Below are 25,319 nucleotides of genomic sequence, written 5' to 3'. Positions count from 1 at the left end.
GTCTTGGCTGCCCCTGGAGCGCCCTATCTGGCATGATGCTGTGTGTGGGTGGGTGCCCGTGCCAGCCAGGTGCTAATGAATGCAGTGCAGGGCCAGGCCAGGTATCACAGACGCCTCCTGCGCCTGGGGTAGATGCATCCTGGGGAGGGGCTCGGGGTGTAGATCAGGTCTTGGGGGTAGATCAGGTGAGGCCTGGGGGCAGGGATCTTGGGTAGTTTGGGCCTTGGGGGTGTGTCTGGGGTATTAAATCTACCCTGGGTGGGTAGGGGCAGCCCCGGGCCCAGGAAATGCCCCCAGGCCTGGCTGACAGGCCAGGAGAACTGCAGCTGGCACTGAGATGTGACCACTTCTGGCCTGAGGCCTGGCTGGGCATGGTGCCCCTGCTGACCTGCCTCACCCTGTGCTATCTTCCCTCCCCACCCTTCACTGGGGTCTAGCTGTGTGTCAGAGAACCCAAGCATCTGGGGCATGATTCCTTGCTCTGACCACTGAACCGTGCTTCCTGGCAGGTGGTATTGGCACTGGTGCTCCCAGGCCATGGGGGCAGTGAGTACTGGGGGGAGGCACTGGCAGGAATGACGCAGGTACCACAGGGGCACATAGGCTTAGCTTTTGGGGGGGGGCTGGGTCATGTGTGTGTGCACGTGCGTGGTGGCGCTGGCTGCGTGCTTGGCGTTTGCATTCCATGTGTGTGTGTGTCTGTCTGCTCTCCAGCACCCCCGGTCCCTGCAGTGACCTAGTCACAGCTCCTGGCTGGCCCCTGCCAAGGCAGCCACAGGATGTTGCCCCTGCCAGCCGCTGGGAGCGGGCACAGGAGCAACTGCAAGCAGCTCGAAGGCTGTAATTGGTGGTGGCTTACCCGAATGCCTGAGTTCTGTCTTGGTTCTGGCAGGGGGGTGGGCTGGGGGCTTAGAGCCAGGGGTCTGGCAGGCCAGACCACTGGGTCCTTGCCCCAGGTCTTGCAGGGGGCGGAGAGTTTGTGGGGGAGGATTAGATCCTAGAGCTTCCTCCCTGCAGCCATGTTCACCCTGAAACTTAACAATGGCCACGGCTGCAAGTCCTATTGAACTCTAGGTCTGAGGGGGTGCTCAGGGAGGCTGAGTGGTCTGGTGGCCAATGTGAGGCAGGTCCTGGGTTCAGCACCACCCCCCAGGGTCCTATCTACCTGCGGGCATCTGAGCCAGTCACAGGATCTCTAAAGACCGGAATAAACCTGTCCGGGGGCCGAGCCATCTCCGCCCTGCGTCACAAGCTCCCTGCCAGCAGGGACAAGGGTCAAGGAACAGGAAGGGCAGAAAACCCAGTGACCCACCCCAGCATCCTGCTGATGCTGGGAGGTGGCTGGGTCCAAGGCTCTGGTGCCAGGGAGATCTGGCCTCCAGCCCAGGCAGGGCATGAGCTTGTGGCAATGACCATTGTTAGGTTCCAGAGTGAACGACGCAGTTCCCAGACTGCCTGGTCGCTGGGTGGCAGGCCCCTCTTTGGATCCCATGCGCCGAGGCCATGACAACCTGGCTTCTACCCCAGGCGGAGAATTGGCATCGTTCGGCTCCAGAATGAACGCGTCTGTAAGAGGGCGGGGGTGACGCCCCCTGCGCATGCGCAGCAGCTATTCCGGGGAGGGAGAGGGGCGTACCTCCCTCCTAGAGACGTAGCCAATGACTGCGCAGGTGGCCCTCCCCGACTACGTCACGCGCCGGCTGCGTGTGCGTCACGTGGTCCGGGGCGGGCATATAAGGCGCCACAAAGCCGCCGCGCCGATACTTCGGGGCGACGGAGTGAAGTAGAAGCTGCTTGCTTTCTCCCTCGTCTCTGCAGCTGCGCGCCGGGACCTCACGATTGGTGAGCGCTAGTGGTCGCCGGGGACCAAGGGGGCACCCCAGGCCTCGCCTCGCCCAGGCAGCTCGGAAGGCTCCGGGACCTTGGGGCTGATCATGTGCGCATGCGCAGGGATGGGGGAGTGGGGCGGCTTTCCCACGGCGTATGCGTATTAGGGAGGGGGGGATGCCGGCTGTTTCTGCGCATGCTCCCTGCTTCTCTTCTTTCCGAACTTCCCGCGCGCGCGACGGCTCGCTATTGGGCAGGGGCTTTACGCCACGCCTTTGTCTCCCCCTCCCTTTTGTTTCTCCGTGGCGCCTGCGCAGTACGAGCTCGGAGCGCACGCGGGACCCACGTGGGCCGGGCGCGCGCGGGGAAACGCCGTTTCCGCTTGGGCGGGAAGGTCACGGGGGGCGGTTTGAATTAGGGGTGGCCGTTGGCTGCGCGGGATGGTGGGGGGGGAGCTGTTCTGGGGGGAAGGGCAGCCTGAGGGTCTCTGAGGGCTCGGGGGGCAGGCTATGGGGGGGGGTCTAAGTGTGGGCAAGGGGGTTGTGGGGAAAGTCCCAGCGAGGCTGGGGGGTCCGTGGGGGGCATCCTAGGGGAGTCCTTAATGGGCTCTGGGTGAGGGCTGGGCAGGCTGTGTGGTGGGAGGGTATTTGGAAAGAACATAGGGCCTTTTGGGGTTCCTGGTGTGTGGGGGCTCCCTGCCTCTGGTTTCCTGGGCATGTGTGCTGCAGGGGGGAAGGTAACACTAGCATTTTGGGGCTCCTTGAGTGGCTGCTGGAGAAGGTTTTTGAGGTCCCCTGGGGTCACCACAATGCGGGGGTGGGGTGGTGGGGGTCTCTGGGGCTCTCTTGTATCCCATGAGGCTATTTAAAGGGGTGAGGGGAGGCTCTGTGCCCTCTGGGGAGTCTGCTGGGTGTCACTGCAGGGTTGGGCTCCCCTGCCTTCCCATGAGGTTGGTTTTTAGGGGGTTCCATCCATTTCGTAGCTGGGAAGGGAGTGTGCGCCCTGTGTCGGTGCCCTGGCCTTTTAGGGCACCCCGGGGTGTCATGTGCATCTCTGGGGGAGTCCTGGTATTTTAGTTGCCCCCCTTTGCATATCAGCAGAACATGATTGGGTACTGTGATTTATAGGGCAGAGCTGGTGTTTCAGGGGCACTCCCAGACTGCCCGGTCATGGGTGCTGGCTGTGTGTCCTCGAGGGCCTGGGGGGAGGGGGGTGCCAAGCTGCTGTGTGCCATCTGTGGGGTGCCCCTGTCACTTGAGCAGTTCTGAGCCCCACTGTTTGGGGGTGGGGGGGAAAGGTGCTTTGTGGGTCAGCTCTGGAGCTATGACAGGATATACATGATGTGAAGGCCTTCAGGGTCCCTGTGAGGTCTCTGGGCATCAATGGTGCTTGTGGAAGGGGTGATATGAAGCTTGCCTGTCTCGCCTTTATTTACCCAGCAGGTTTGATGGTGGTGTTCATGGATGTGCTTTGGGGCTGGGTTGATTGGCTTTTAGGGGGGCTGTGCTGTGCATGTTACTAGGCGCTGCTGGAGTGTAACTGGGTGGTCACAGTTCCCTGGGCCCAGCCCCTTGCCCTTTAAGGAGGTCACTGGTTTATGGGGTACGGTGTCTCACTTGCTTCACATCCTGATGATGGGGGGCACTGGGCTCATTCGATTTCCCCAATCCCCTGGCAAAGCCATGCAGCTGTGCACAACCCCCATGACAGTGTCTGTGTTCCTTTTGCCTTTCAGGGGACCTTGGGCAACCAGGGAGAAAGCAAGGATTCATTTTTGAGGGGGGGTGAATGGCTGAGGAGGGAGTGCTGGATGGACTCGGTATCATCCCACAGACCACGCCCTGCCCTGCTGGGGGGGAATTGTTGGTGCCTTCCTCCCTGCCCTCTATGAGCTAGCAGCTCCCTGCTCCCTCCTCCCTTCCTCCTTCACTGGGGAGATGCTTTTTGACTGTGTTTGAGGAAGTTTCAGCACTTCTTAGACCCTGTTGCTGAGATCAAAGGGCTCAGCCCTTGTACAGCTGGTAATGGGTGCGTGTGGCAGTAGGGGGTGGGTATAGCCTTGTATGCAGTGTCCTGTTAGAGCGAGGGGTTTTGGGAGAGGTGACTAAGAAACCGCATGATCTATCTGGCTTTTTATTGCTCATGGCTTTTTATTGCTCGTGGCTTTTTCTGCTGGGGTGTGTCCATGTTGTTCTGTCTGCAGCCCAACCAGAGTGTGGAGGCTGGGGCAGGCAGTGGCCAGGCTAGGCACTGCCAGGGGCAGTTGCCAGTCAGCCCATGTTGAGCTGAGCTTCTGTGGCTTCCTATCGCCTTTAAGGGAACATGACTATTAGATCTCTCCCTTTGGTTAAAAGCCTGGCATGGCCTGGGCACGCTCCAGATCCAGCCAGTTGTGTGGCAGTGGAGAGAGCTCTCTGCACATAACGGGGCTGTGAAACGCAGCTCCTTGCTTTTCCCCTGTAGCAGATATTGAGTTCCCCAGCTCCACAGATCTTTGCCTAGCAGGCAGACAGAGCTTTCTGCCCAGAGGCTGAGGCTGCTGCTGCCTTCCATAGTATCTGCCACCAGTATGGGAGTGGGAGAAGGTGAAAAAGATGCCCTCTGCAACCACAAGTCTGCTTTCCTGGCCTCTTCTGGCCAGCTGACAACACAATGGACTCCAGGGCAGGAAACCAGGGTGGCTGAGCTGGGTCTTAGTCTAATATAGCACTGATGGGTCTTCCCTGGGGCAGTGATCAGAGGGGATTCAGTCTGCTTCTAGTCTGGGTCTGGTATCTTTCCCTCCAGGAGACCTTGGTCTCAGCTGTGAGGCCTCCCATCTCCTCATCACAGGCGTGGTGAGTTGCTCTGTTCACGTGGGCTTTGGCAGCCTTGGCCTTGTTGATCCTCTTATCAACCACGCCCTGACCAACCAGTGGCTTTATGGACTGGCTCCAAAGCGTTGGCCTCCTGATAGCGGCTTCAGCTAGCAAGGCTGTTACTGGGAGGCAGGGGGGAGGGATCTAGTGTCTTCAGCTGCCTCTAGGAATGTAGTCAAGTGGGCTTGAGCCTAATGGAGCTGCTGGTACCCATGAGCTCCCTAGCAAGTGGCCAGCTTGAGCTGCTAAGGATGGAGGAACCCAGTTTGAAATGGATTTGGCTTTGCTGGCTCTCTGGAAATCTTCATTGTTGTCCAGTCAAACCTTCGTGGTCTTCCACAGACACTTAGTGTTTCTTCTCTCCTTCCAGGATGAAGAAGCCTTTACCATCTTCTGCATCATGGAATTTCCCTCGGTTGTAACTTGCTGGAGCCAAAGGAACTGTAGAAAAGAGATCCCCAGCCCTATTGTATAGCAGTAACTGTCTGGTCCTAGACACCTCTTAGTTTACAGTTTAATTTAATTTTTTAGCATTATTTATTACAGTATTTTTGCATACCTCATATTCCGTTTACGTGTCCGAGTCTATTTCCCTTTTAATTGGAAACCACCGGTGTCATCAGCATGGAGTTCACCACTGAATCTACCACGGCTCTCCTGACATCAGTAATTCATGCAACCAGCACGGAGACCTCTGCCCCCTTGGTAGCCTTCCTCTGGTTGCTGATTCTGGGCTTCATCATTGCCTTTGTCCTGGCCTTCTCGGTGGGTGCCAACGATGTGGCCAACTCCTTTGGCACGGCCGTGGGCTCAGGTGTGGTGACGCTGCGGCAGGCTTGCATCCTGGCTAGCATCTTTGAGACTGTGGGCTCTGTGCTGCTGGGTGCCAAGGTGAGTGAGACCATCCGGAAGGGGCTGATTGACGTGGAGATGTACAACACGACCCAGGAGCTGCTCATGGCTGGTTCCATCAGCGCCATGTTCGGTGAGTCGCTGGGAAGGGAAGCGAGAAGGGGTTGGTGCGGGGATATCTCCTGGTGTGCCTTACCAGGCCTGTTGCTCTTAGGCTCAGCTGTGTGGCAGTTACTGGCTTCGTTCTTGAAGCTTCCCATTTCCGGTACGCATTGCATTGTTGGAGCAACCATCGGCTTTTCCCTAGTGGCCAAAGGGCAGGAAGGTGTCAAGTGGTCCGAGCTACTTAAAATCGGTAAGTTAAAGCGCAGCCAGTCACCTGTCTGAGACAACCCTGAGCCTGCAGCTGTGGCTTTAATACTAGGGTGTTTATCCTGCCTTTCTCTCCTAGTGTTATCCTGGTTCATCTCACCCCTCCTGTCTGGAATCATGTCAGCTGCCCTGTTCTTTCTCGTCCGCACATTCATCCTTCGCAAGGTAAGGAGTGCAATTGCTGCTGTTGCTGCATTGTGAGCACAGATGATGATGGGGGTAACAGTAGCATAAGAGTGATGTTGCAGGTGTGGTGTGACTGAGCACATGATGATGGGTGTAATTATGGCAGAAGGGTGACACAGTAGCCATGACATGATGGTGTCATGAGCACAGCTGACAGAGGATGTAATGGTAGGCTAAGAGTGATGTGACTGTTGTGATGTGAAGCCATGAGTGCAGTTAATGGCAGGTGTAACAGTGACAGTGTAGCCATGTTGTAATGAAGCCAGGATCACAGATAAGTGGGTGTAATGGTAGTGAGAACAGTGCTGCTGTAGCCATGATGGTCCAGGTACTAGACAAGAGGGGTGGATATCTTAAGGTGAGATCTCTTACCAGTAGGGACAAAGACGAGCTTCGAATGCAGGACATCCTTCCTCAGTGGGCAGAATCTCATCTTCTCTGGGTGATTCTCAGTGGCTGAGAGTGGTCCCTCAAAGGACTAAATGGGCTGAAGACCCTCACAGCCTCCTCTGCAGGCTTGTCTCTGTATCTAAGCACTTGAGTCTGAAGTGCGTTGGTTAACATACTGTGGAAAGTTTGAAACCATTAAGCGGAGCTGGCTTTATGCTGTGGGGTTGCCAGGCAGGGTTAGCTGAGGAAAGTAAATGGACCCTTTCCCTTTCTTCTCTTGCTGATGAGGGCTGTCAGCAGCTCAGAGCCCTATCCACTGTACCCATAGCTCTCCCAGCCTGACAAAGGCAGGAAGCAATCTCTTCCCTCGCTCTTGGCACTCCTTGGTGCAGCTTGTCGAGATGCCAACAAAAGCGAGTTGCAACTTGAATGAACTGCTGTGGCATCTGAGAACCTGGTGTGGCTGTACTGCTGAGCTGGCAGCCTCGCAGTGTGTTGATCCATTCTGCTGGAGGTCTGTTGGCTTGTGCGGCAGCTGATTCTCTGGAGTAACTACTTCACAAGAACATACCTGTGATGAAGGGCTTATCATGCTGCAGTGGAGGCAATGTTTGAGGCGGCCATCCAGCTGCTGAAGGCAAATCTGCTGACATTTAAACACATGCTTAGTGCGCAGCGAAGACTGAATAATAGGACAGAGCAAAGATACTTCTTGAGGCACAAGGGCCTGGCTAATAGGAATGCTAAGGAGTGAGAAGCCCAAGTATACAAGGTTACTGACAACTTACTAAGTTATATCAGGCTGCTGGAGGTCAGGGAGGAAGCGTGACATAACACCTGCATTTCTTTGCGAGAAGAAACCAAGTCAAGTCCAAGATGTGGAACTGTATCTTGAACTATTCAGTAACCCAAGAAGGCAAAATAAGAAAGTTCATCCCATGGTTCCCCAGTTTTTGGCTCATAACCACACGAGCTCGGTTGTAAGAACTTCCACTTACTGGGTCAAACCACAGGTCCATCTTTTCCCGTCTCCTGTGTCACACAGCAGCAAAAAGCAGATGCTGGAAGGGAGAGTGAGTTGGGTCTGAGCAGAGTCTGTCCATCCATGTGTTGTGTGTTCTCCCCTCCAGCCCTTGAAGAGACCATCAAAAATAAATCCCTATTGACTTTTTCTCTTCACCATTTAGTATTTTGGAAACCTTCTTATGTCTCCTTCCAAGCATCTCGTTTCTAAATTGGCCTCATTAGTCTCTCAGGAATAACACAAGGAATTGTTTGGGTACAGTCAGTAGCATTCTGCTGGTGAACTCACTGTAGACTAGCACTTGATGTTCTACAGGGCTTGTCGTAGAGGGGATGTACAGAACAGTTCCACATTCTTGTTCCCCCATTGATTCCCCGATCTCCTGACTCTCAACCTTTGCTGAGACTGTGCTGCTTTTGGCCATATGGGGCCAAACACCTGCAGCTAACACGTACCATGGCTTAACAGGTTCTTGGTTGTAGCAATCCCACGCTGGGGAACCTGCTAAAATCACTGTGCTGGAATGCATGCAAAGAGAAGTATAGATCTAATCTGGTTGGACTGAACAGCCACCACTCAATTCTCTGCTGCTGTGTGGTAACCAGCCTTGGTTCATCTTTGCCAGTGTGCTCTGGGTTCGATGACTGTCTGACTGCCCAGTGCAGGACAGATCAGGCAGGGATATATATAGCCCAGTATCTAAGGGACTGCCATTAAAAAGGCAGGCAATGCTAGGGATTATTAAGAAGAGAATTGTAAACATAATAAGACGTATTGTGAATCCTCTTGATAATCCATAGTGTCTCCACACCTTGAATCCTGTTTAGTTTAGAAGAGAGATGCTTGGGGCAGGGATGGGACAGGATCGGGGTTTCCAAAACATTGAATAGCCTGAGATTCGGCTCCAGATCTTGGATCTGACTTGCTTTCTTCTTTCAAAGAAAAGCAGGTACATTGTCATGCATCCTTTAACACCTTTAGTCTCCTGATATAACTTGGAGAGCTGTCAGTAATCCTGTGTACCTGGCCTTTCATTTCTTAGTGCTTACCGTTAGTCAGGCCTTTGTGTCTCAGAAAGCATGTTTGCTCTGTCTTATTATTCAGTCCTCACAGAGCACTAAACGTGTTTAAATGCCACTGCCTTTTCCAGCTGGATGGTCACTTAAAAGTGTTGCCATTTGGATGTGATATGTCCTTTGTCCCCAGGTAAATGGCAAGCAATCCATCTGTACAGGTAACCCGGCTGCCTTAATTGCCTGGGCTTCCCTGAGAAGGGAGGCAGAGCTTCCTAAAGGAGCCAAACACCCATTGAGCATGGCTTGAATAAACAGTTGGCAACAGGATGGGTTTCAAAGCAGGTCCCTTGTGCTAGGCAGGCTGTTGCATGCCCACAAAACAAATTTGTGGAAGTTTGTGTAAGCCATCTTGGACATGACATGGTATAGGCATCTTTGGGATGAGCCATTATCCCACAGCTGTTTGAAGAAACTTGTTGGAAGGTACAAAGCAACCCAACAAGGAGAGAGGAGCTCTGTAATGCTGTCTTCGGCATCAGGTGAGGTTTAGATGCAAGGGAAAAGGATGTGTCCAGTGACCCTCCCTAGAAACCCAGCACAGCCCTAAGTGGATGCTGGCTCTTACTGAAGGTGATAGCTGAGGAATGACACTTATTACAGCTAATAGACTGCCCCCAGAGCTGGGCTGGGTTCAGCTGTCACAGCGGGGGCCATCAGATAACTGGCTGCAACATCTCAGATGCTCATCTCCGTCTCCGCAGGGAGTGAAATCGCGCCCTTTATTTTTGGCCTGACAAGTCAGCCAGTGTGACTCGCCTCACCCAAACCACAGCAAGCTGTCACTTAGTCACTCCAAGCATCTGGCTGGTTCCACAGCAGCCAGACTGTTTATTTTTTTTCTAGAGCTCGGCATGGGGAGGGAAGTCTGGGTATACCAGTAGCAACACTGTCACTTTTCTTTTGCAGACAGATCCAGTTCCCAATGGCTTGCGTGCTCTTCCTGTCTTCTATGCCTGCACTATTGGCATCAATCTCTTCTCCATCATGTACACAGGGGCACCTCGTAAGTCAATCATGTTTTCCCCTTGAGCGTGATTTTTATTTCCCCTGTTCTTTGCGAAATCACCATTAAACGCACGATTTACCCCTCTTTTGCTTTACAGGGCCGAAGTCCTAGAAGGCGGCTGGCCTCGGCCAGTTACAGAAGGCTGCAGGCTAGCAGGGGCTGAGTTGTAACCTAGCTAGTTGCCCCACCAAAGAGGCGTGTCCTTACTCTAAATCCCTCCAGACCTTTCTCCTTAGTCTTCACAGGATAACATGAGTCCCCCCCCTCCCCTCTCTCCTCCACTCTGCTGAAACTCGGGATCCTGGCTGTCTTGAAGACCTCTCCTGACCTTTTCCCATTCTGTGAATCAGGCTTGGCATGGCAGGGCCAGATTTTGGTAGCATGGAGCGGCTCAGCTGTGGCCTGTTTCTAAGACTAGATTCATTACCCCAGAGCCTTCCTGAGCACAAAGAGCTAGCATGTCCCTGCTGGTACTGCGAAGAGGAACTCCAGGCTTCGGGGTTGGAAACCTCTGGGGAGCTCCCAGTTGACGTGTACGCATTAATTTGTGTACAAGGCAGGCGGGAAGGAGGGGATAGACGTGGCCTTTCGTAGTTGGTGTTGGAGAGAAGCCCTGCGGATGTCAGCAGGAGCCTGCAGGAACAGTGCTGTCTACTGCAGCACGGTTGCTCTCTTTGACATTGCAGCAAGCTCAGGACATCAGCCAGCACATAGGCTATGTCAGCGGGGAGGAGAGAAGCTAGCATTCATATGATTCCTAGCTGCTAGGTCAGAGGGCCCGAATCCTTGCAATAATCTGTCTCCTAGCACACGGAAAGAATTAGCCTGTGATGGGCAGTGATTATAGCCTAGCACAGCTTCTATGCAGTGCTGGACTCGCACTGCAGGAGAGTCACCGCTGGATACCGCCCCCCCTTCACCCCCTGCCATTTCCCTCTTCAATATTAGCACCTGATTTCTCCTGTCTGCCAGTAATGTAGCTGCACTGGTGCCACAGGCACCCCAGAAAGGCAGCTGCCAAGCTGTTGGCGATATGGAAGGACGGGGCCTGTCGCCCTGGGGTTTTCAAGATCCCTTGTTTTATTTCCTAGTGCTGGGCTTTGACAAACTTCCTCTCTGGGGTATCATCCTAATTTCGGCGGGGAGTGCTGTTGTCTGTGCTCTCGTCGTCTGGTTCTTTGTATGTCCGCGAATGAAGAAGAAAATTGACCGTAAGTAACGCCTGGTTTCAGTAGCCCATGTAGCTAATGAGTGATGCCTTGTTTTTGACTGATCTTTTTCCCCCTTGCCAGCACAGGGGTTTGGTCCGTCAATCCCAGCATCCTAGTGCTCAAATAGCCCTTAGCTTCTCTGTCAAGGCAGTATGAATTGCTGGGGCATAATCCAGCTCTTGAATAATGCTGTTAACCCTCTGGCTTGTAACAAGAGTACTGGTCTGAAACAGTGGGCCTCACACCTGCTCTGTAGCATTTTGCCCCTGTCTAAATGGCCCTCACACTGGTAAGAGGAGACTTTCTCTGCTCTACATAGCGGTCGGATCTAGCTACAAGATGTCTCTGTGCCTGAATGGGCTGCAGCTGCTCAGCAAAGAGCTGATGCCTGGACAGACAGTGTTTCCCACAGACAGGGAGGGGGTGAAATCACCTGTTAACTGATGTAACCTTTTAATAACATACGTACCTGAGCATGCCTTTAAACCTTGCTGTGGAAGGCTTAATGACTTTAAGCGGGTGATCCCATCCAATCCCTTAGCTGGAGGGGGGGGGGGCCTCTGATGAAACACCTCAGCCTCCCTGTTGTAAGGGGTTGTCTCATACACAAATGATGGGCAAAAACCCAGAGACCGGATAATGGCTCTCACGTGATGAATAGCTAGGTGCTTCCCACTTGTCCTGAGAGTGTTCCTCGCTTGGGAACTGGCTCTTGTCCCCCCCTTAACCTGGATTCGGGCTCTGTCCTGCAGCTGTTGAATATCCACCCAGCTTGCTATTGTTACCCCCCCTTGGAAAATGGAGGCAGAAGCCATCAAGCTGGTTTTCCTTGAACCCCATTGGCCAGGCAGATACCAGGCTTGAGTAGCAGAGATCTCCACCCCTTTCCATCCACCTCCCCTATCCATCTTCTATGGGAGTGAGCAGATTAGGCTTCTCCAGACATCTTCCTTTTGCAGTGCCACCCATTAGTGGCTAAGGGGTATGTTCATTTAAGTGGGCAGTGCTAGCTCCTCATTGCCTGTGGGTTCCCTGTGATTGCTAGCGAAGCCCTTAAGGCTACTAGTTGCACCCCAGGGTGCAGTCCTGCCTGTGATGGATATCAGTAAAGAAATATATGGAGCTGGCTAGTGCCAGTGCTGGAAGCCCTACTGAAGCGCGAGTGACTTGGTGACCATCCTGGCACCAGGTTGGCAGGAACCTGCCTCTGGGTATCCCGTGGATCTGGGACTGGTGGTTGCTGTTGGCATGGGGGGAGGCAATAGCACAGCTGCTGTCTCACAGGTGAGATCAAATCGAGCCCCTCGGAGAGCCCGCTGATGGATAAGAAGGACAGCTTGAAGGAAGACCCTGGGGAAGCCAAGGTGACCTTGGGTGAAGCCAAGAGGCCCCTGGACTTTGCCTCAGTTGTGGAGGAGAGGACGGTCTCTTTCAATCTCGGTGACGCAGATGAAGTGCCAGAGCGCGAGAGGCCGGACCTGAAGGAAACCAATGTCGATAGTGGTGAGTCATGGCCCAGCAGGGTGAGGGGAAGGAGCCCTATTGCTCCCTTGGGTCCAACCAGTCTCTTGTCTCTCCTGCAGGCACCGTGCAGCTACCCAGCGGTAACACGGTCCAGTTCAACCCAGTGGTCAGCAACCAAGTGAGCTGGAGTGGGCACTACCAGTACCACACGGTGCACAAGGACTCAGGGCTTTACAAGGAGCTGCTCCACAAGCTGCACCTGGCCAAGGTGGGCGACTGCATGGGCGACTCTGGGGACAAGCCGCTGCGACGCAACAACAGCTACACGTCCTACACCATGGCCATCTGCGGTATGCCTCTGGATGCCTTCCGTCCCAAGGAGGCCGAGCCTAGGGGTGAGGAGCTGGAGAAGCTGACATGGCCAGGTGGCGAGGCCAAGAAGCGGGCGCGCATGGACAGCTACACCAGCTACTGCAATGCTGTGGCTGACACCCACCCTGCTGCTGATGTGGAGGCTGCTGCGGAGCTGGGCCTTAACGACCACCAGGGCAGCCATGGCTCCTTGGAGGAGTGGCAAGACCAGGACAAGCCTGAGGTCTCCCTCCTCTTCCAGTTCCTGCAGATTCTTACCGCCTGCTTTGGCTCCTTTGCGCATGGGGGCAATGATGTCAGGTCCGTTATCTGGCTTGGTGTTGGGCTGCGGGGGAACATGCAAAGGCTCTTGCTTTTGATCAGATCTGGTCTTCAGCTTGAATTGGAGCTTAGGAGAAACATTCACTGGTAGAGTAGGGAGGCAGTGGAAGAGATGCCTAGGGGAATTGTGCACTCTCCATCGCTGGAGGTGTTCAAGGAGAAGTTGGACAGCCACTGGGCAGGGATGATCTAGGCTTAGCGATGTCTGTGCTCTGGGGATATCCCAGACTTTGATTGCCACATGAGGCTAGGAGAGAATTAACCATTCCAGCTTGCTGCTACATGGGTTGGAGTTTTTAAGCCTCCCTCAGAGGCACTGGGTGTTGGCTGCAGCCCAGGCTGGGGATGGTAATGGCTGTGCCAATGCTGCTGGGACCAAACCTGCAGGGTCATAGCTAGAGGGTCTTGCCCCCTCCATTCGGGTTCATATTGACCTTGCGTTGAGGTCTGGAAGGAATTCCCCCCCACCTATGTCAGACTGGTATGCACTGGGGGAGTTTGCTTTCCTCTGTAGCAGGGACATGGCCTCTGTGTGGGATCTCTCAAGATCCCAGGCAGCCTTTACAGCCTTTGGGCAAGGGACTGGACTCAATGTGACCTCTTAAGGTTCCTTCCAGCCCCATGTCTCTAGGATTTCAGTCTGTTTTTAGCTCAAAAGGACCAGTGACCGCTCCCAGTCAAGCTGTCTTCTCTCTCTCTCTTCCCTACTTTGCAGCAATGCGATTGGTCCCCTGGTGGCCCTGTACCTCGTTTACCAAACAGGCGATGTGGCCTCCAAAGCGGCCACCCCCATCTGGCTGCTGCTTTATGGAGGCGCTGGCATATGCATTGGCCTCTGGGTCTGGGGCAGGAGGGTCATCCAGACCATGGGCAAGGACCTGACGCCCATCACGCCCTCAAGGTAAGACCCGGGGGGGCACGCTGGGGTCTTCTGCTGCCCCTTGGCTGGTGTAAGAGTCTCTGCTGACCCCAGCCCCTTCCCAGGGCAAATCATGACTGAGGCTGGGGCACAAAGCCTGCCCAGCCCCCATGGCAGACAGGAGGCTGATTTGTGGTTGTTCATTCACCTGAAGCAGGAGACAGGAAGGGCTAATTACAGATCTCAGTAGCTTTGATCTGGCTTCCAGCTGGGCCTCAAAGAGGTGCTTTCTTCATGGGTTGTCAAAATCTTGGAGATTCGGATCTGTGTGGGTTGCACATTGTTTCCAGGAAGTTGTGACCGGCTCTGTTTTCAATCCTGCAGTGGCTTCAGCATCGAGCTAGCTTCTGCCCTGACAGTGGTGATTGCTTCCAACATTGGCCTCCCCATCAGTACCACACACTGCAAAGTAAGTGCTCTGCTCGCAGCTCCCCCTGGCCTTGGCCCTGTGCTGCTAGCTTCCCTCTGGAAGCAAAGCTGGGTGCTGACTTCCAGCTTGGCAAGCCTGAAAGCTGCCTTTGAATGACCTCTAGCGTGGGGGAAGAGAGAAGGAAGCAGAGGCTACAGAAACAGCCTGGAAGGGGGGCATCAGGATCCAAACAAACCAGCTTCTCTGACAGCTCCTTTATGGAGCTGCCAAACTCTGGAGACTTAGGCCATGGGAACCTTCACCCCTCCGTGAGCCCAGCCCTTGCCAGGGCCCGGAGGAGAACAAACAGAGCTTGTTGACCATGGTGGAGCTGGAAACACTGAGCCCAGCGGGGGTGTTTCCAGATCTGGGGGAGGAGCTATAAAGGACAGTGGTGAAGCTAGATGCAGCCTGTTTTTTTCCAGTATGGGCTGGCTGCATCTATCCAGGGGGGCTGTTTCTGGCAGCTAAAGGGGTCTTGGAGGATCTAGCAGGGTAGCCATGGACACTGCTTGGGCAACAGCTGGCTGATGTTTAGCAGGGGCAAAGGGGGACTCAGGATCACTGCAGCTTGGCTGCTCAGCTGGGTCTCTCTCACACCTGTCTCTTCCCCCTAGGTGGGCTCCGTGGTGTCTGTGGGCTGGCTGCGCTCCCGCAAGTCAGTAGACTGGCGTCTCTTCCGCAACATCTTCATGGCCTGGTTTGTCACTGTGCCCATCTCAGGCCTCATTAGCGCGGCCATCATGGCCCTCTTCAAGTACCCCATCCTGGGAGTCTGAGACACATCAGAGGCATGAGCTGCTTTGTCACCCCTGCTTTGTTGGGGTGATGCTGGGCTGGGGGGCCCCTATCCATGCTGTAACCCCTTTATGCTAATGTGCCCCCCCTTAGCTGTAACATAGGCAGGGCCTGACTTTCCCCTCCGTACCGCGTGTTCCCATCTGTGTCATACTTCTCCCTGCCCCAGTCCCTGATGTCATCCTTGCTTGTTAATTTTTAATTGTCCCCTCCCCCCCAACCCCCCCTAAACCAGGAGGAGTGGGAGGGAGGGAGGTTGTCTCAGTGCCATCTGTAGCTCTAGCCAAGCCAGAACAAGGGGTCTGTAGATCCCAGGGGACACTTTTTTTTTTTTTTTTTTCTTTCAATAAATCTTTTTTAGCCTTTACCTGTTGGAGCAGGTATCAGTCCTAGCCTCCATCCCTTCCCCCTTCACATGCATCTCCAAGCCAGCTTCTCCCTGCGACCCCCCTCACCAGCTCTGCAGAGGCCAGGCTCATGCCCCGGTCCTGAGGGACTATTTCTGACTTCTACAGGTTCTGGTGCCCCCTGATCTAGGCTTGGGGGTCTAGAGAGCATGTGGCACCCCCCCATCTTGGTTGGGGGAGGGGGGGGCAGTGTTTAACAGGCACCTGGTGCCCCCCTGATCTCAGCCTGGGGGGGTCTGGCCACAACCTGGTGCCCCCAATGTCATCAGGGGTGTGTGTCCCATTGCTGCTGCCCATGTCAGAAGCCATGTGACTGTCCCTGTTCCATCACATGTGTGCCAGGACCCCGGCCTGTGCCCACACACTACAGCTGCCCTCCTCACCATTGCTACCTCTAACTCAATAAAGACAGCATCATTTTTATATAAGACTCATTGGCTTTTGGGCTGTTACCTCTATGTGGGGGGTTGGGGGTTGGTGTGCTGTTGCTTGAAAGAGGGAAGCTGAGGGGTGCAGGGTAAGGGGGTAGAAGCCCCATGGGCAACAAGGTGTGAGGGGGCAGTTTCTCCCCAGGGGAAAGCAGCTGCCTTCCTCTTGGCCCTACAAGCTGGGCAGGGGGTACAAGACCCTGGGCACCCATATTACAGCCCTGTTGGGGAAGGAGACTGGTACAGCAGGTACCTTTGTACCTTCCTGGGGGCATGGGGGGCTCTATCTGGCCTCCCCTCCCCCCAGCTGGAGGTGGCTGGGGCTGACAGGAACAGGCTGGGTCCTGGCTCCCAGTGCCCCCTGCCCCCCTCCTCCTCCCCTGCAGTCCGGGTGGCACCAGAGATCTTGCTGCTTCCCACCTTGCTGGCAGCTGCTATAATTAGACTATGGCACTAATTGCGTTGGCTGCTGTTGGGAGTTATCCTCGCTTGCCCCCGGGAGGGTGGGGGGGAGTGGGGGTTAGGACACCAGGTTCTCAGCCTGGGGGGTCTGTGCTGTCCCTGGTGTCCCCCAGTCTTGGCCGGGGGGGGGGGGGGGGGGCTGTGCAGTGCCCAGTGCCCCCCAGTTGCAACCTGGTGGGTCTGAGCTGGTGCCAGGGGCTGAATGAGTTCCCACTGCACTGCTCTGGGCCTGGCAGGGCCTGGACAGTGTGTGGTGCCTGGGGCTATGCCTTGACATGGCTGCTGCAGGCCCTGGCCCTGTGCCCACCTCCATGCCTGGGGCTGGCATGGAGCAGGGGTCCTTGCCCTGCCCAGAGGGCACACCTGGGTCTGGGGCTGCTGCCGGGTGTCCAGACGTGGTGGGGGCTGTGCCCTCCTGGCCTGGCAGGTGGGGTGGGCTATGGATAGAGACAGAACAGCCATCCCTCTGTCTGTGTCTGCATCTGTCTGTGTACTTGTGACTGCTGTCTGTACTGAACCTGCCTCCATGGGTCTGTCCCTCCATTCCTCGCCTCTTCTCCATTCATTCATATTGATCTCTGTCCATCTGTTCATCCATCCATCTGCCTACGTGGCTTGTCCTCCCTCTGTGTTGAATGAATCATCCATCTGTTGGTCTTGCTCTTATCTCTCCAGCTCTATTGATCTGTCTGTCTGTCCATCCAGCTGTTCCTGTCTGTTGCCATCCATTCATCCCTCTGTCTTTATCGGTCCATCCATCCATCCGTCTGCCTTTCTGTCCACTTATTGCTCCGTCCCTCTTGTGTCTGTCTGTCTCTAGCCACCTGTATTGATCCGTCTCTCCATCTATTCATCTGTCTATTGCATCCATCCATTCCTCCTTCTGTCCCTCCCTCTTGATTTCTCCACGTCTGTATGGATTCATCTGTGTGTCTGCCTATGGCTCACTCCATCTCCCTCCACCCAGCTGTATAGATCTATCCATCCACTTCCCAGTTCTTCTGTCCATCTATATTGATCCATACTGAGGCCTAGGCCCTGGGAAAATTGAGGCATAGCACTGGTGCTCAGGCCCAGGCACAGGGGCAACTGAGGCATGCCTCCACCTCACACAGACCCAGTCCACAAGGAAACTGAGGCACAGCCCCCCACCTCTGTGCTAAGTCCTAGGCACTGAGGAAATGTCCCTGCCCCCTCCTCCCTACACACACTGAAGCCTAGTCCTGGGGGAAACTGAGACAGAAGCATCTGATCTCCCTGACTCTGGCATTGCAGCCTGCTGGAGCGGAGCAGAGCAGAGGCTGGGAGCTCGGATGCCTGGGTTTTTTGCTGGGGAGGGGAGGAGGGGGTGGGAAAGGGGTCAGTGTCCTGGGGGCCCAAGTCTGTGGGGCAGGGATGACGCAGGCTGGACAGACAGACGTCAGGGATTGGGGAGGTCTGTTGCAAGAGGGGCTGGGGATTGCATAGAGGGTGGGGCTGGGCTCAGGTTCTCTGGAAGGGCAGTGGGGTGTGGTGGTTAAAGCAGGAGGTGTGGGGGGGGGGGGGGAGGGCATGAGGCCTGGGCACCTGGGTCCCTGGTGGTGGCAGGCTGGGGCATCCCCTGGCCCCCCTCCCTTGGGCCACCCTGGTGACCTTGGTTTAATGATTTGCCACCAGGGCTCAGTTGTGGTGCCCCTCACTCCTGACCAACAGCACCTGGCCCTTGGGGGGGGCTAGCAATAGCCCTGTGCCTGGTGCTGTGCCCCTAGGTTGGGGCTCAGACTGGCAGAGACTGGGCAAGCTGGTTTGGCTCTGCTGGACAGGAGGCAGCAGGACCTGGAACGGGGGAGGCTGGGCCTGGACCCCTGGGGTCTTCCCCCTGCTTCTGAGGGGGGGGGTCTCATGGTGAGAGCCTGTGGGGGCTGGGTGGTTTCTGGGAGGGGAGGTGGTCCAGTGGTTAGAGCAGGGGGCTGGAAGCTGGGGTGGGGCTCGGGGACAGCTGGGTGAGGGAGGGGGCAGGGCTGGCCAGAGCTCAGTGGGCTGTGAGGGGCCCCAGACCCCCCCCAGAGCCCCCTCAGGCCGAGCCCCAGCACTGGTGAGTACAGCCCCCACTCCCATCCCTGCTGGTGCCCCTTAATCCTGACCCACAGCCCCCACAGTGGGGGAATGGGCAGGATCCAGGTGGGAGGTGTCCCACATGTGGGCCTGGGGTGGGGCAAGGGGGCAGCCCTAGCCCTGAGACTGCCCTGGACTCCCATCCTTCCCCCTCCCCGCCTCCACAGGGCCTGAGGAAACAGGCAGGGAGTGGAGCAGAAAGGCTTAAATCCCAGAGGGTGCCCCTCCTTCCTCCTCCCCTTGGCTGGAGGGGCATTTCCATCTCAAAAGCCCCTTTGCTTTAATTATTTCTGCTCTAATTAACAGCCCCCCTTCCCCCACTGGGTCTTAAAGGGCCAGCAGCTGGCCTCTCACTCCCAGCCCCACCTGCCAACTCTTGCGGCATCCTCTGGCTGGGCTCCTGGCACCCAGCCACAGCCATGGGCATCTCCTTGGACTCTGACCCAGTGACTGTGCCTTGGCAGCCTTCCTAGCCAGGGACCCCCCTTGCTGGCACCACTTCTGGGCTGGGGATCTGTGGAGACTCCCCATGGGGTGATGCAGGGCCTGGGATACATGGATGACCTGCTGGTGGGAGAAGGGGGGTGGCAAAGCTTGTAGCTTCTTCAGACAGAGCCTTTCCCCTGTGGAGAATCCCCCTGGGGCAGTACAGGGCTCATGGCACATGTTTGAACTGCAGGAAGCAGCTATTAGAGTGGTGGTGGGGCGCAGCGGGGTGTTGTATGTCTCTCAGTCGATCATAGCTTAGAGACCTGCTTTTTTTTCTCTGAGACGAATCCCCTGGCAGCAGTACAGGGCTTAGGACGTGCTTGAGTGAGCAAACTTGGGGGTGTGCTGGGGGCAACGGCATTCATATAATGCAATGCCATGTAATATGTAATATAATATACATTTGGGCACGCTAGACTTCATCTCTCCCTCCCGCGCTCACCCGGGGCCTCTCAGCTTGGAGGCCTGTGGAGGTGCCGGGAGCGCCCTGCTGGCGCTGCTGATAAGAGCTGAGCTGTCTCTGCCGGGCTCTGGTATGCCACCTGCTCCCTTAGACTTTTTGCCCAGCTTTTGGAGCCAGGTGGGCCTTGGGCCCTGATAAAAGGGGCCTGTTGGGAGATGGGGAAGCTGAGGCACAGCCTCTTTTGTTCACCTTGTAGCTGGTGGCTGAGTGGTGGGGCTGAGACCCCTGAGCACCTGGGTGCTGCTAGGGAAAGTGGATGGCCCAGGTCTGGGGGCAGGGGCAGTATGGTCCTGGGGGTGCCTGTCCTAGCCCCTCCCCTGCAGTTACCCCTACCCATGGGAGAGGAGCAGGGGATGAGGGGCTAGGGCCAGAAGTGAGGCCAACAGCATCATCCATATCTTTAGCTTCCCTTGTCAGCGTGCTACTGAGGGTCATCCAGCCACCAGGGTCGTTCCTGCCCACACAGTGGCAGGGGGAAGTGGGGGCTGGGGCAGGGGCACCAGGTGGTTGAGGGGGTCTGGGCACCCCCCTGGCTTCACCCCTCCCCCCTCCTGCCCTCCGCTTGTTCCAGGATCTTTTGAACTGAATTTCATTGTGTCCAGCCTGGCGCTGGACAAGATCAAATGCTTTGACTTCAACATGGACTACACACTGGCCAGTAAACACGGTGCCAAAGTGGGCACAGCCATTGGCTACCCTGCTGCCCTCTGGGACTACGCCTACGACCCCTGGTTCCCCACCAGGTGAGCGGCCTGACCCCGGGTGGCCGGGGGGTGGGTGGGCCTGGGCTCTAGAGTCTGGGGTGGGGCTAGTATGGGCACAGTCAGGGAAAGGGGTGGAGCCAGGGAAAGGGCGGAGCTGAGGGCTAGAGAGGGTAGAGCCAGCCCCAGTGTGGGCAGGGCCAGCACCTCTGTGGGGGGAGGATGGGGGTCCAGAAGCTGCGTGTGCCCTGCCAGCACCAGGGGGGCTTGGAGGCTGCAGTCCTGGGTGCTGCCTCCCCTAATTCCCCCGGGCGCAGGGGCCTGGTGTTCGACACCTGGTTTAGACCGTGCTGAAGGTGGACGCCCACGGGAACCCGCTGCTCTGCACCCATGGCTTCCACCTCCTCAAGGGGTACATGCCCCTGCCCCCGGATCCACCCTCGGATCCCTCCACGGCCCTGGGCCCTGCCCCGCCAGCCTGGCCAGGCCTGGGGTGCTCTTGGACACCCGGGTTCCATGCAGGGTGGCCATCGTAGAGGACAGTCCGGTTTTCTGCTACTCTGCCCTCTATTACTATGAAACCCAATGCCTTTGTCCTCTATTTTTCCTTCTAGAGAAAAAGAGGTCATAAAGGTGTCTGGTTTCGTATCAACAGAGGACATAGCAGAAAACCAGAGTGTCCTCTGATGGCCACTCTAGTTCCATGCCAGCCTAGGGTCCTGGGGGGAAGGCCAGGCCCTGAGGTCTCCCTGCTGGGAACTGTCCCGGGAGGGGTGGATCTGCCCCTGCTCATGCCCCTCCTCCCATGCAGGGCTGAGGTGCAGGGGTTTTAACCCAACAAGTTCATCCAGTGAGATGACACCAAGTGCCTCCATGTGCTCAGAACCCTTCTCCCTCCCTGGTCAGCATAGGCCCCCACCCCCATGTCCCCCAGCTCCCTCAATTATCCAGGGACCCCCAAATCCAGCTTCCCTATACTCATCCACCTCCCAGTTTACCCAGGGTTCCCTCTGGATCCAGCCTGCTCTAATGCAGCCTCCCTACTGAACCAGGATCCCCCCCTGAGCCAGCCCTAGCGCCCCTATATTCCTCATGCTCCCCCTCCCCCCATTTATACAAGGTTGCCCCTCAGCCTCCTCTATATGTGGGGTCCTCACTCCAAATTCCTGCCCCCCTGATGACTTGTGCCCCTGCAGAAACCTACCTCTACACCTGCTTGGTTGATTTCTTCACCAACAACCCTGAATACATCAAGACCCAAGCTGGGGGTATCTGGGGCTTGGGTGGGTGGTTGGGGTCTCATGCACAGCTCTGGGCATGGGGTAGTGGTAAGGGCTGGGGGTACTGGGGTCTGACATACAGCACAAGGCAGCAGGGGACTTTGGGGGAGGGGGGGATCCAGCTGACTGACCCCCTCACCAGCTCCCTGCACCTGTGACATGGGCCACGAACATGGGAACCTCTTCATGTCATACCAGACCATGTTCCAGGACGTATGGGAGGCCATGGACTAAGTCTACCTCTCTGCGAGTCTGGGAGAGTCCGGAGGGGTATCTGCCATGGCTGGGGGGGTGGTAACACTGTGCCCCCCTCCACACCCACAGGGCTGCTTGAAGGAGAAGACCTTGGAGAACCTGGAGATCTATGTGGAGAAAGATTGAGTAGCCCCTGACTCCCCCCGCCCCCCACCTTTGGAGGGCATAGCTAGGTTGGGAAAAAGAACCCCCCCTACCCCTCCAACCTTCATTGCTCCCCCCCCCCCCCCCCCCCACTGGATTCCCCCGAGCTCCAGTAGCTGCTGCACCCCTGGCCAGAGCCTTGGCACTCGTCCCCTAGATGCCCACCCCGGGCCCTCACCTGCCCCCCAAGCACTGGGTGCTCCCTGCTGGCCCCCCCACATTGATGCCCCGTGCCCTGCTCTGCCCCACAGCCCCAGGTACCCCTGCTTTTGGCTCACATGAAGGAGGCAGGGAAGGTTTTCTTCGCTACTGATAGCGACTACCATTACACCGATGTTAGTAGTGGGCCCCCCCCTGCTGCATTGGGGTAGCAGGGTGGACAGCCTTGGTTTGGGAGGGGTGTGACTCAGTTTCCCCAGTGCCTGAGCGTTAGCACCAACACTGTGCCTCCAGGAACTAGGCCTCAGGGTATGTGTGTGAGGTAGGGTAGCATGCCTCAGTTTCTCCAGTGGCTGGGTCTCATCATGGATCAATAGAGATGGTAACCTCCCTCCCTCCTGTCTTGGGCAGGCCATCGTGACCTACCTATTTGACTGCCAAGAGGGAGACAAGGTGATTCAGAGCCATGGGGAGGCCTGGGGGGAAGGGGGGGTAGATGCTGGGGTGGGGAGGCCTTGACCCCTGTCTACCCAGTACCCTTGAAGCATGTCGGTGGATGGTGTGGGGAAGCAGATCCTGGCTGCTGGGGGGGGGCCTTGGGGCAACTGATGGGGGAGGGGTCCCTGAGATGGCTATGGGAGGATTGGGGGCCTGGAGGGTCCCAGTTGGCCCTGTCCCCCCAGACAGCCCCCCTGTGACAGCCCTGGCGCTCCTACTTTGACCTCATCATGGTGGATGCCTGCAAGCCATGCTTCTTGGCCGAGGGCACTGTGTTGCGCCAGGTTGATACCCCCTACTTCTGACTCCTGCCCAGCTGGTGCCCTGAAGTATGTGGTGGAGGGCAAGGGGGAGCAGATCTCGGCTGCACCCCTGGCTCAGTGTGACTCCCTTCCCCCAGGGCAATGGGAAGCTGCGGATTGGGACCTACACAGGGCCCCTGCAGCACTGTGTAGGGAAGTGAGGTTCCCCCCCCCCCCGACCCCTGCTGCTCCCCCCAAGCTTGAGGGCAAGAGGCAATACCCTGCTGACCCCCATACCCCAAGGCTCGGCAGTGGCAATGTGTGGGCTGCTGGGGGTTCAAGGCCATGACATCCTGTACATAGGGGCCCACAGCCTGCCCCTCAAGGGCCCCAAGTGCCAGGGCTGGCGAATGTTCCTGGTGCTGCCTGAGCTGGAACATGAGCTGCACGTTCCAGCCCAGCATCGTGGTGCATGTGGGTCCATGGGAGGCTGGGGCATGCCTGGGGGGGCTGTGGGGGGCAGAAGGGGTTTGGGGGAGCTCGGGAGGGCAGGAGCAATATGGGGATTCTTGGGGGTGGGGGGCTGTCAGGGGTCTGAGGGAGTCAGGAGGGATGTGTGGCTGTGGAGATCTTGGGGACAGGAGGGGTTGGGGGGACTGGGTAGCAGGAGGGATATGGGAGGTTGGGGGGCAGGAGGGATGTGGGGATTGGAAGGATGAGAGGGCACAGGGGGCTGTTGGGAACCATGTAGGGACTGTGGGGGGGAGGTCTGTGCCCCAGGGGGCCTGAGCTGCCCCCCCTCACTGACCCCCAGTGCTGACAGAGCTGTCCGAGGAGCTGCACCACCTAGACACTGCATTGGCTTGGTGAGGGGGCCAAGGGCTGGGGGAGCGGGGGGTGGGGTCTCAGGGGCAGGACTGGGTTCTGGAGAGCTAGGAGAGTGTTTGGGGTGGGTCTGGGGGGGGGCTAGAAGGGGTCTGGAAGGGTCTTGGGCAGGGGGAAGGAGAGGCATGGGGGGATCTGGGGGGCAGGGGGGATTGAGAACATGGCAGCACCCCTCATGCTGTGTCCTCCATTAAGCAGTGGATCCAGGTGTGCGGGGCAGGGGGCCTGGTTACCTGGGTTCTTTATGCATGTGGGTGCAGGTCTGTGTCCATGGATGCCTGGGGGTCTGTGTGTGTGTGTGTGTGTGTGTGTGTACACCCATGTCCTGGACCCCTGGGTCCCCAGTGTCTGTCTCTTGGACATCCAGGTCTTGACTATCCGTAGCCCAGATGCCTGGGTCCCTTGTGCCTGTCTCCCAGATGCCTGGGTCTGGAGTGTCCATGTCCTGGACACCTGTCCCCCATCCCCCGCCGACTGTGCTGCTCTCTCCACAGCAGGCATGGTGGGTGGAGGCATGGTGCCATGGCCAGACAGGTGAGCTGCTGCATTGTGGGTCATGTCCCACACTCCTTGCCAGCCAGCTTTTATGGACCCTTGGCCTGCTGCTTGGGCTCCCCCTGCTGCCTGTGTGCTGCTCCCTTGCTGGTATGGCTGTGCCAGGTGCTGGGTGCAGGGGGAGGCTGGGTATATGGGGGGCAGGAAGCATGGGGGACTGAGATTGTTAGGGACTATGAGGGGCAGAGAGCACAGGGAGACAGGGGTGATGAGGTAGGACACGGGGAGTTTGGGGGCTGGGACTAAGGCAGGGATTGGGGAAGGGAAGAAGATTGGGGAGGACAGGGGTAATGAGGGGCAGGAAGCATGGGGGTGGGACTACCTGGGAGGGAAGGAAGCATTGCAGCAGGGTTTAGAGATGGGCAGGGATTATGGGGGAATGGGAGCATGGGTGGATACAGATTATGGGGCAGGGGATAATGAGCGGGCAGAAAGCAAGAGGTAGGGACTAAGGGGGGAGGGATTATGGGGACTGGGATTATGTGGCAGGAATTATGGGGGGGCAGGAAGCACAGGGGCCAGGGATTATGGGTGCATGAGTTGTCAGGGATTATGAGGGACAGTAAACATGGGGGCAGGGATTGGGGGGAAGGATCATGGGGTAGAGTTTATGGGGACAGATTATGGGGTAGAGAGTATGGGAAGGAAGGGAGCATGTTGTGTAGGGATTATGGTAATATAGGAGCATGGGAGTGGAATTATGGATCAGGGATTATGGGGGGAGGAAGCATGGGCACTGGGATTACCTGGAGGCAGGGACTATGGGGGGTGGGGAGGGAGCAAGGCAGGTGAGGATTATGTGGGGGGTTAGGGACTGTGGTGGGGGCAGGTATTCTGAGGGGCAGGGTTGGCAAATGGCTTCCTAGATGCCACACGAGTCAGCGCTGGAGCTGGGGTGCCTGGAGCTGGGGGCAACTGGCCAGCAGGTGGGTGTCCCCCTGCCCCCTCCCACCCACCCCCCCAGAAGTCCCCCCAGGGTTTGGGGGGGCTCTTATTCCCTCCTGGTTGCTATGGCAAAGCCCTTTAATTGGCAGGACCTGCCATCACCATCTCCTTCCTCCTCCCCTGCTCCCAGATGGTGATTCTTCAGGACTCTGATGAGGATGATGACTGAAGACCCCCAAGGGGATGGGGTGCCTCTGCTGCCCCCCCTCCCCCATTCCACCACCTTG

General features: G+C 56.9%; 1 protein-coding gene across 2 annotated transcripts; it reads left to right on the top strand.

Moving 5' to 3' along the window:
* The first annotated feature begins 1,732 nt into the window (after positions 1-1,732).
* On the top strand, positions 1,733-15,922 carry SLC20A1 (solute carrier family 20 member 1). Of its 2 annotated transcripts, none has more exons than XM_014607079.3 (11): positions 1,733-1,842; positions 5,056-5,670; positions 5,752-5,892; positions 5,989-6,074; positions 9,492-9,588; positions 10,683-10,802; positions 12,087-12,305; positions 12,386-12,938; positions 13,675-13,860; positions 14,203-14,287; positions 14,905-15,922. In XM_014607079.3, exons 2-11 carry the CDS (start codon positions 5,310-5,312, stop codon positions 15,064-15,066), a joined length of 2,010 nt encoding a protein of 669 aa, XP_014462565.1. In that variant the 5' UTR covers positions 1,733-1,842; positions 5,056-5,309; the 3' UTR covers positions 15,067-15,922. The 2 variants fall into 2 exon arrangements, with proteins under 2 accessions (XP_014462565.1, XP_019354496.1); XM_019498951.2 differs by lacking the exon at positions 1,733-1,842 and adding an exon at positions 3,121-4,664.
* The last annotated feature ends 9,397 nt before the right edge of the window (positions 15,923-25,319 follow it).

Source organism: Alligator mississippiensis, chromosome 7 (genome assembly GCF_030867095.1).
Source record: "Alligator mississippiensis isolate rAllMis1 chromosome 7, rAllMis1, whole genome shotgun sequence".
In the NCBI taxonomy this organism is placed as follows: Eukaryota; Metazoa; Chordata; order Crocodylia; family Alligatoridae; genus Alligator; species Alligator mississippiensis.
Note: the sequence above shows the minus strand (reverse complement) of the source record. Positions and strands in the feature narration are given on the sequence as shown.